At 38.7% G+C, this 10,747-nt stretch overlaps 1 protein-coding gene across 1 annotated transcript in view; it reads right to left on the bottom strand.

The window, feature by feature from the left end:
• LOC132322823 (gamma-aminobutyric acid type B receptor subunit 1-like) overlaps window positions 1-10,747 on the bottom strand; it is a 50,859-nt gene that overhangs the window by 6,774 nt on the left and 33,338 nt on the right. The window contains 4 exon segments of the mRNA XM_059837534.1: window positions 480-623; window positions 5,153-5,281; window positions 7,423-7,550; window positions 8,556-8,649. Coding sequence (XP_059693517.1) covers window positions 480-623; window positions 5,153-5,281; window positions 7,423-7,550; window positions 8,556-8,649 — 495 coding nt within the window.

Genomic DNA, 10,747 nt, shown 5'->3' with positions numbered 1-10,747 from the left:
GAAAAAATCAGGAAAAGGGGAAAAAAACAGGAAAAAATCAGGAAAATTGAAAAAAACCAGAAAAAATGGGGAAAAATTCCAGGAAAATGGGGAAAAGAATGGGAAAAAATCAGGAAAAGGGGAAAAAAAACATGAAAAAAACAGGAAAATTGAAAAAAAACCCAGAAAAAATGGGGAAAAAATTCCAGGAAAATGGGAAAAAATCAGGAAAAAGGAAAAAAAAATTGAAATAATCCAGGAAAAACACCTGGAAAAGGGAAAAAGAATGGGAAAAAATCAGGAACAAGGGGGAAAAAACAGGAAAAAACCAGGAAAATTGAAAAAAAACCAGAAAAAATGGGGAAAAATTCCAGGAAAATGGGGAAACAATGGGGAAAAAAATCAGGAAAAAAACAGAAAAAAAGGGGGAAAATGCAGGAAAAGGAGGAGAAGTGCAGGAGGAGGGTTTGGGTCGGGGAGTTCCGGAAGGTTCCGCGCACCTCGGCGATGATCTTCTCGAGCTCGCGGTTCTCCTTCTCCAGCAGCCGCGACTTCTCCTCCTCGTTGTTGTTGGTGGAGGATCCCGTCTTCATCGTGTCCTGCTGCTCCGACTGCCACTCGCCCCGCGTGATCAGGCGACGCATCTGCAGGCCAGAGTTCCAGAACGTTCCAGAACATTCCATCAATTCCCAATCATTCCCAACAATTCCCAGAAAAAATCCAGAAAATTCTCCAAAAAACCCTGAAAAAATTGGAAAAAATTCCAAACAATCCCCCCAAAAAGTGAAAAAAAAGTCCCCCAAAATTAAAAAAAATCCACAAAAATTTCTCCAAAATATCCCCAAAATATTCTAAATAAAATGTCCCAAAAAAATTCCCCAAGAATTCCCCAGTCCGCTCGCCCCGCGTGATCAGGCGACGCATCTGCAGCCCAGAGTCCGGAACATTCCGGAACATTCCATCAATTCCACCCAAAAATGTGGAAAAATTAAAAAAAAAAAAAAAATTCCCCCCAAAAAAGTGAAAAATAACCCAGAAAATCCCTCCAAAAAGTGAAAAAAAACCCAAAAATTCCCCCCCAAAAAGGTGAAAATTAACCCAAAAAATCCCTCCAAAAAGTGAAAAAAAAAAACCAAAAAATTCCTCCCAAAAAAGTGAAAAATAACCCAGAAAATCCCTCCAAAAAGTGAAAAAAAAACCCAAAAAAATTCCCCCCCAAAAAAGTGAAAAATAACCCAAAAAATCCCTCCAAAAAGTGAAAAAAAAAATCCACGAAAATTTCCCTAAAAATGTCCCAAAAAATCCTCAAAATATTCCCCCAAAACTTCCCCAAAAATCTTCCAAAAAGTCCAAAAAAATTTCCCAAAAATTCCCCAAGAATTCCCCAATCCCCTCGCCCCGCGTGATCAGGCGACGCATCTGCAGCCCAGAGTTCCGGAACGTTCCGTCAATTCCAGCCAGAAGTGTGAAAAAATTTAAAAAAACAAAAATTCCTCCCGAAAAAGTGAAAAATAACCCAAAAAATCCCTCCAAAAAGTGAAAAAAAATCCAAAAAATTCCCCCCAAAAAGTGAAAAAAAAACCAAAAAATTCCCCCCCAATAAAGTGAAAAATAACCCAGAAAATCCCCCCAAAAAAGTGAAAAATAACCCAAAAAATTCCCCCCGAAAAAGTGAAAAATAACCCAAAAATTCCCCCCGAAAAAGTGAAAAAAAAAACCAAAAATTCCCCCCAAAAAAGTGAAAAATAACCCAAAAATTCCCCCCAAAAAAGTGAAAAATAACCCAAAAAATTCCCCCCAAAAAGTGAAAAATAACCCAAAAAATTCCCCCCGAAAAAGTGAAAAAAAAACCAAAAATTCCCCCCAAAAAAGTGAAAAAAAACCCAAAAAATCCCTCCAAAAAGTGAAAAAAAAACCCAAAAAATTCCCCCACAAAAAAGTGAAAAATAACCCAAAAAATCCCTACAAAAAGTGAAAAATAACCCAGAAAATTCCCCCGAAAAAGTGAAAAATAACCCAAAAAATCCCTCCAAAAAGTGAAAAAAAACCCATAAAATTCCCCCCAAAAAAAGTGAAAAAAAACCCAAAAAATCCCTCCAAAAAGTGAAAAAAAAACCAAAAAATTCCCCCCAAAAAAGTGAAAAATAACCCAAAAAATCCCTCCAAAAAGTGAAAAAAAACCCAAAAAATTCCCCCCCGAAAAAGTGAAAAAAAACCCAAAAATTCCCCCCCAAAAAAGTGAAAAATAACCCAAAAAATCCCCCCCAAAAAGTGAAAAAAACCCAAAAAATCCCCCCGAAAAAGTGAAAAAAAACCCAAAAAATCCCTCCAAAAAGTGAAAAAAAAACCCAAAAAATCCCTCCAAAAAGTGAAAAAAAACCCAAAAAATCCCCCCCAAAAAAGTGAAAAAAAAACCAAAAATTCCCCCCAAAAAAGTGAAAAATAACCCAAAAAATCCCTCCAAAAAGTGAAAAAAAAAATCCCCAAAAATAAAAAAAACTGCACAAAAACTTCTCCAAAATATCCCAAAAAAACTCCACAAAAAATTCTAAATAAAATGTCCCAAAAAAATCCCAAAAAAATCCCCAAAATCCAAAAAAAACCTTTTAAAAATCCCCCCCAAAAAATCCTAAAAATTAAAAAAAAAACCTTTTAAAATCATGTTAAAATCCCCAAAAATCGTTAAAAAATCATTTAAAAATCCCCAAAAAATCCTTAAAAAATCCTAAAAAAACCCCCAAAAAATCCCCAAAAATACTTTTAAAAATCCCCTAAAAAAACCCAAATAAAATTGAATTTAAAAATCCCATTTCCCCCCATTTTTTCCCCATTTTTGGGGCATTTTTTTGCCCACCTTGGGCACGAAGAGCACGACCAGGGTGAAAAAAATCCTGAAAAATCCAAAAAAAATTCCCAAAAAAATCCCCAAAAATTCCAAAAATCCACCCCAAAAATCCCAAAAAAATCCCCAAAAATTCCCCAAAAAAAACCTTTTAAAATCCCTCCAAAAAATCCCCAAAAATCATTAAAAAATCTTCTAAAAATCCCAAAAAAATCCTTAAAAAATCCTAAAAAAAATCCCAAAAAATCCCCAAAAATACTTTTAAAAATCCCCAAAAAACCCAAATAAAATTTCATTTAAAAATCCCATTTCCCCCCATTTTTCCCCATTTTTGGGGCATTTTTTTGCCCACCTTGGGCACGAAGAGCACGACCAGGGTGAAAAAAATCCTGAAAAATTCCCCAAAAATTCCCAAAAAATCCCCAAAAATTCCAAAAATCCCCCCAAAAATCCAAAAAAATCCTAAAAATTCCCCAAAAAAAACCTTTTAAAATCCCTCCAAAATATCCCCAAAAATCATTAAAAAATCATTTTAAAATCCCCAAAAAATCCTAAAAAAAATCCCCAAAAAATCCCCAAAAATACTTTTAAAAATCCCCAAAAAAACCCAAATAAATTGAATTTAAAAATCCCATTTTCCCCCATTTTTTCCCCATTTTTGGGGCATTTTTTTGCCCACCTTGGGCACGAAGAGCACGACCAGGGTGAAAAAAATCCTGAAAAATCCCCCAAAAATTCCCAAAAATTCCAAAAATCCCCCCAAAAATCCCAAAAAATCCCCAAAAATCCCTTTTAAAATCCCTCCAAAATATCCCCAAAAATCATTAAAAAATCATTTAAAAATCCCCCAAAAATCCTTTAAAAATCAAAAAAAATCCCCAAAAATATTTTTAAAAATCCCCAAAAATTCCAAAAATCCCCCCAAAAAATCCCAAAAAAATCCCAAAAATTCCCCAAAAAAAACCTTTTAAATCCCTCCAAAAAATCCCCAAAAATCATTAAAAAATCTTTTAAAAATCCCCAAAAAATCCTAAAAAAATCCCAAAAAAATCCCCAAAAATACTTTTAAAAAATCCCCAAAAAACCCAAATAAAATTAAATTTAAAAATCCCATTTTCCCCCATTTTTTCCCCCATTTTTGGGGCATTTTTTTGCCCACCTTGGCCACTAAGAGCACGACCAGGGTGAAAAAAATCCTGAAAAATCCCCCAAAAATTCTCAAAAATCCCCAAAAAATCCCCAAAAATCCCCCCAAAAATTCCCAAAAAAATCCAAAAAATTCCCCAAAAAACCCTTTAAAATCCCTCCAAAAAATCCCCAAAAATCATTAAAAATCATTTAAAAATCCCCCAAAAAATCCTTTAAAAATCCCAAAAAATCCCCAAAAATACTTTTAAAAATCCCCAAAAACCCCAAATAAAATTTCATTTAAAAATCCCATTTTTCCCCCATTTTTTCCCCATTTTTGGGGCATTTTTTTGCCCACCTTGGGCACGAAGAGCACGACCAGGGTGAAAAAAATCCTGAAAAATCCCCCAAAAAATCCCAAAAAAATTTAAAAAAATCCCCAAAAATCCCCCAAAAAATCCCCAAAAAATCCAAAAAATTCCCCCAAAAAAACCTTTTAAAATCCCTCCAAAATATCCCCAAAAATCATTTAAAAATCATTTAAAAATCCCAAAAAATCCTTTAAAAATCCCAAAAAAATCCCCAAAAAATCCCCAAAAATCCCAAAAATCCCCCAAAAAATCCCAAAAAAATCCCAAAAAATCCCAAATAAAATTTCATTTAAAAATCCCATTTTCCCCCATTTTTTCCCCATTTTTGGGGCATTTTTTTGCCCACCTTGGGCACGAAGAGCACGACCAGGGTGAAAAAAATCCTGAAAAATCCCCCAAAAATTCTCAAAATATCCCCAAAAATTCCAAAAATCCCAAAAAATCCCCAAAAATCCCTTTTAAAATCCCTCCAAAATATCCCCAAAAATCATTAAAAAATCATTTAAAAATCCCAAAAAATCCTTTAAAAATCCCAAAAAATCCCCAAAAATATCCCAAAAAAATCCCCAAAAATTCCAAAATCCCCCCAAAAATCCCAAAAAAATCCCAAAAAATCCCCCAAAAAACCTTTTAAAATCCCTCAAAAACTCCCCAAAAATCATTTAAAAATCTTCTAAAAATCCAAAAAAAATCATTAAAAAATCCCAAAAAAATCCCAAAAAAATCCCCAAAATTACTTTTAAAAATCCCCAAAAAACCCAAATAAAATTTCATTTAAAAATCCCATTTCCCCCCATTTTTTCCCCATTTTTGGGGCATTTTTTTTGCCCACCTTGGGCACGAAGAGCACGACCAGGGTGATGTAGGAGGAGAAGACGACGGCCAGGGAGGCGAAGGCGAAGGCGGCGTCCTGCTGCGAGCTCAGGATCAGCGTCACCGGCGCCGTGATCAGGCACAGAACCTACAAAAAATTATTATTTTATACAATTTGGGGGTTTGGGGAATTTTTGGGAATTTTTTGGGATTTTTTGGGGCATTTTTAGGGGGTTTTTTCCTTCATTTTTAGGCATTTTTTAGTATTATTTTCAATTTTTTTGGAGATTATTTTGAATTTTTTGGGGATTATTTTGAATTTTTTGGGATTTTTAAATTTATTTAAAGTGATTTTTGGTGATTTTTTAAAAATTTTTTTTTCTTCTTTATAGGGATTTTTAAAAGAAATTTTTAAGATTTTTTTTAATTTCTGGGGGATTTTTTTTGAGATTTTTCTGAAATTTTCCGAGATTTTTAAAGGGTTTTTTAAAATTATTTTTAGTAAATGTAGCATGGATTTTTTTAAAAATAGTTTTGGGAATTTATTTGGATTTTTCTGAGATTTTTGGGAGGTTTTTTTGAGTATTTTTTGGGGGTTATTTCCTTCATTTTTGGGCTTTCTTTGGAGGCTATTTGGAATTTTTTGGGCATTTTTTGGAGAATATTTGAATTTTGACAGGGATTTATTTGGAATGTTATTGGAATTTTTATGGATTTTTAAAATGGGATTTTTATGGAATTTTAATGCAATTTTTGTGGTTTTTTGTGGAATTTTATTGGGAATTTTAATGGAATTTTTATGGATTTTTTAATGGAATTTTAATGGGATTTTTATGGGATTTTAAAAATTTTTGGGGATTTTTCTGGGATTTTTTGGGGAATTTTTGGAGAATTTTTTGAGGAATTTTTTAGAATATTAAAAGATTTTTCTGGTCTCTTGGGGGGAATTTTGGGGATTTTTTGTGATTTTTTTGGGGAATTTTTTGAGAGTTTTGGGGGGATTTTTTTTTGGATTTTTGTGAATTTTTTCGGAATTTTGGGGGATTTTTGGAGGATTTTTTAGTGAATTTTTGGGGATTTTTTGAGAATTTTTTTGGGATTATTTGGGAATTTTTGGGGGGATTTTTTTGTGAATTTTGGGGGGGAATTTTTGGGGATTTTTGGGGGGAATTTTTGGGGATTTTTTGAGAATTTTGGGGGAAAATTTTTGAGAATTTTTTGGGGATTTTTTTTCCTGAGTTTTTGGGATTTTTTTGGAATTTTTGGGGGGAATTTTTTGAGAATTCTTGGGTGATTTTTTCCCTGAGTTTTTGGGATTTTTTGATAATTTTGGGGGGAATTTTTTGAGAATTCTTGGGGGATTTTTTTCCTGAGTTTTTGGGATTTTTTGAGAATTTTTGGGGGAATTTTTGGGGATTTTTTTCCTGAGTTTTTGGGATTTTTTGAGAATTTTTGGGGGAATTTTTAAAAATTTTTGGGAATTTTTTTCCTGAGTTTTTGTGAATTTTTTTAGAATTTTGGGGGAATTTTTTGAGAATTCTTGGGAGTTTTTTCCCTGAGTTTTTGTGAATTTTTTGATAATTTTGGGGGGAATTTTTTGAGAATTCTTGGGGGATTTTTTTCCTGAGTTTTTGGGATTTTTTGAGAATTTTGGGGGGAATTTTTTGAGAATTCTTGGGTGATTTTTTCCCTGAGTTTTTGGGATTTTTTGAGACTTTTTGGGGGAATTTTTTAAAATTTTTGGGAATTTTTTTCCTGAGTTTTTTGGGATTTTTTGAGAATTTTGGGGGGAATTTTTTAAAATTTTTGGGAATTTTTTCCTGAGTTTTTGGGATTTTTTGAGAATTTTTTGGGGAATTTTTTTAAATTTTTGGGGATTTTTTTCCTGAGTTTTTGTGATTTTTTTTGGAATTTTAGGGGGAATTTTTTGAGAATTTTTTGGGAATTTTTCCCCTGAGTTTTTGGGATTTTTTGGAATTTTTGGGGGAATTTTTTGAGAATTCTTGGGGGATTTTTTCCCTGAGTTTTTGGGATTTTTTGAGAATTTTTGGGGAATTTTTTTTAATTTTTGGGGATTTTTTTCCTGAGTTTTTGTGAATTTTTTTAGAATTTTGGGGGAATTTTTGAGAATTTTGGGATTTTTTCCCTGAGTTTTTGGGATTTTTTGAGAATTTTTGGGGGAATTTTTTGAGAATTTTTGGGGGATTTTTTCCTTGAGTTTTTGGGGATTTTTCCCCATTTTTCCCCCATTTTTGGGGGATTTTTTCCCCAGAACATTCTGGAATTTACCGCCACGTTGTAGATGGCCATGCCCACGGCCCGGTGGTCGTTGATTTTCTCCGTGGAGACGCTTTTGGTCTCGTAAGCCAAAAAAATTCCCAAGAGCAGCAGCAAACCCTTAAATCCATAAAAAATCCCTGGGAAAAAAAAATCAAGAAAAATGTTAAAATTATTCCAAAATTTTATTTTAAGTTTTTAAAAATTATTTTAAATTGTTAAAACATTTTAATCTAATTTTTTTAAATTTCATTTATTCGTAAAAATCAAATTTCAATGAGAAAATAAAACCAAATTTCATTTGAATGTCTCAGATTCCAACTGAAATTCACCAAAATTCACCTGAAATTCCCCAAATTCCACCGGAATCCCCCAAATTTCCACAGGACCCCCCAAAATGTCCCTGAAATTCCTCAAATTTTGCCCTGAAACCCCCAAAATTCCACCAAAAATCCCCCAAATTTTGCCCTAAAATCCCCAAATTTCCACCTAAAAACGCTCAAAATTCCACCTAAAAATCCCCAAATCCTCTCAAAACCCCCAAAATTGTCCTAAACCCCCAAAAATCCACCTGAACCCGCTCAAATTCAACCTGAAATCCCCCAAATTTGTCCTAAAATCCCAAAATTTGCCCTAAAATCCCACCTGAAAAACCCCAACCCCCAAATTTTGCCCTAAAATCCCCCAAATTTTCCCCAAAATTCCACCTAAAAGTTCCTAAATTTTCTCGAAACCCCCCAAAATTCCACCTGAAATCCAAAATCCTCTCAAAACCCCAAATTTGCCCAAAAAAACCCCAAAAATCCACCGAAAATCCCCAAAATCCCACCTGGAAAACCCCAAATTTCCACCTAAAATCCCCCAAATTTTCCCCTAAAATCCCCAAATTTCCACCTAAAATTTCCCAAATTTGTCCTAAAATCCCCAAATTTGCCCTAAAATTCCACCTGAAAACCCCAAAATTCCTCCAGGACCCCCCCAAAATCCCACCAGAAACTCCCAAAATCCCAATCCTAAAAACCTCAAATTTCCACCTAAAATCCCCCAAATTTTGCCCAAAAATCCCCAAAATTCCACCTAAAATCCCCCAAAAAAACCCCAAATTGCCCTGAACCCCCCCAGAATTTTGGGGTCCCCCCCCATACCGAGCCAGGTGTTCATCTTGGTGGAGCTGCAGTGCTCGAGCTGGGGCAGGATGGACACGTCCATGTCCGACTTGGGCTCCTCCTTGGTGAATTCCTGGGGCAGTTTTGGGGGAAATTTGGGGGTTTTGGGGGTTTTTGGGGGATTTTGGGGGTTTTTGGGGGATTTTGGGGGTTTAGGGGGGATTTGGGGTGGGGAGAGTGGGGGAGAAGCTTCCAGGAGTCTTCCAACTCCTTGAGGAGCCTCCAAACACCTGGAGAACCTTCCAGAACCCCCCAAACACCTCAAGGAGCCCCCAGGCACCTGGAGAACCTTCCAGAACCCCCTCAAACACCTTGAGAACCTTCCAGAACCCCTCAAACACCTTGAGGAACCCCCAAACACCTGGAGAACCTTCCAGAACATTCCCCAAACACCTGGAGAACCTTCCAGAACCCCCCAAACACCTCAAGGAACCCCCAAACACCTGGAGAACCTTCCAGAAGCCCCCCAAACACCCAGAGAACCTTCCAGAACCCCCTCAAACACCTTGAGGAGCCCCCAAACACCCGGAGAACTTTCTAGAAGTCCCTTAAAAGACCTGAAGAACCTCCCAGAACCCCTCCCAAACACCCAAAGAACCTTCCAGAACCCCTTCAAACACCTCGAGGCACCCCCAAACACCCAAAGAACCTTCCAGAAGCCCCCAAACACCTGGAGAACCTTCCAGAACCCTCCCAAAACCCCCCAAACACACAGAAAACCTTCCAGAACCTCTTCAAACACCTCGAGGAACCCCCAAACACCTGGAGAACCTTCCAGAACCCCCTCAAACACCCGGAGAACCTTCCAGAACCCCCCCAAACACCCAGAGAACCTTCCAGAACCCCCCCCAAACACCTCAAGGAGCCCTCAAACACCTGGAGAACCTTCCAGAACCCCCCAAACACCCAGAGAACCTTCTAGAACCCCCCCAAACACATCGAGGAACCCCAAAACACCCAGAGAACCTTCCAGAACCCTCCCAAAACCCCCCAAACACCCAAAGAACCTTCTAGAACCCCCCCCAAACACCTCAAGGAGCCCCCAAACACCTGGAGAACCTTCCAGAAGACCCTCAAACACCCAGAGAACCTTCCAGAAGCCCCCAACACCTGGAGAACCTTCCAGAACCCCCCCAAACACCTGGAGAACCTTCCAGAGCCCCCCCAAACACCTGGAGAACCTTCCAGAACCCCCTCAAACACCTCAAGGAGCCCCCAAAAACCCGGAGAACTTTCCAGAACCCCCCAAACACCCGGAGAACCTTCCAGAACCCCCCAGGAGCCCCCCCAACACCTGGAGAACCTTCCAGAACCCCCCCAAACACCTGGAGAACCTTCCAGAGCCCCCCCAACACCCGGAGAACCTTCCAGAACCCCCCTCAAACACCTGGAGAACCTTCCAGAACCCCCAGAACCCCCTCAAACACCCAGAGAACGTTCCAGAACCCTCCCAAACACCCGGAGAACCTTCCAGAACCCCCTCAAACACCTGGAGAACCTTCCTGAACCCCCCCAAACACCCAGAGAACGTTCCAGAGCCCCCCAGGAGCCCCCCCCAAACACCCGGAGAACCTTCCTGAACCCCCCAACACCCAGAGAACCTTCCAGAGCCCCCCAGGAGCCCCCCCAAACACCCGGAGAACCTTCCTGAACCCCCCCAACACCCAGAGAACCTTCCAGAACCCTCCCAAACACCCGGAGAACCTTCCAGAACCCTCCCAAACACCCGGAGAACCTTCCAGAACCCCACTCAAACACCTGGAGAACATTCCAGAACCCCCCCAAACACCCGGAGAACTTTCCAGAACCCCCAGGAGCCCCCCAAACACCCAGAGAAACTTCCAGAACCCCCCCTACACCCGGAGAACTTTACAGAACCCTCCCAAACACCTGGAGAACCTTCCAGAACCCCCCCAAACACCTGGAGAATGTTCCAGAACCCCCCAGGAGCCCCCCAAACACCCAGAGAACCTTCCAGAACCCTCCCAGAACCCCCCTCGAACACCCAGAGAACCTTCCAGAACCCCCCCAAACACCCGGAGAACGTTCCAGAACCCTCCCAAACACCCGGAGAACCTTCCAGAACCCTCCCAGAATCCCCCCAACGCCTGGAGAACCCCCCAGGAGCCCCCCCCAACACCCGGAGACCCTTCCAGAGCCCCCCAGGAGCC

The sequence above is a fragment of the Haemorhous mexicanus genome, unplaced genomic scaffold (assembly GCF_027477595.1).
Source record: "Haemorhous mexicanus isolate bHaeMex1 unplaced genomic scaffold, bHaeMex1.pri scaffold_147_ctg1, whole genome shotgun sequence".
NCBI lineage: Eukaryota > Metazoa > Chordata > Aves > Passeriformes > Fringillidae > Haemorhous > Haemorhous mexicanus.
The sequence above is the reverse complement of the archived record's forward strand: the minus strand, read 5'-3'. Positions and strand labels throughout refer to the sequence as shown.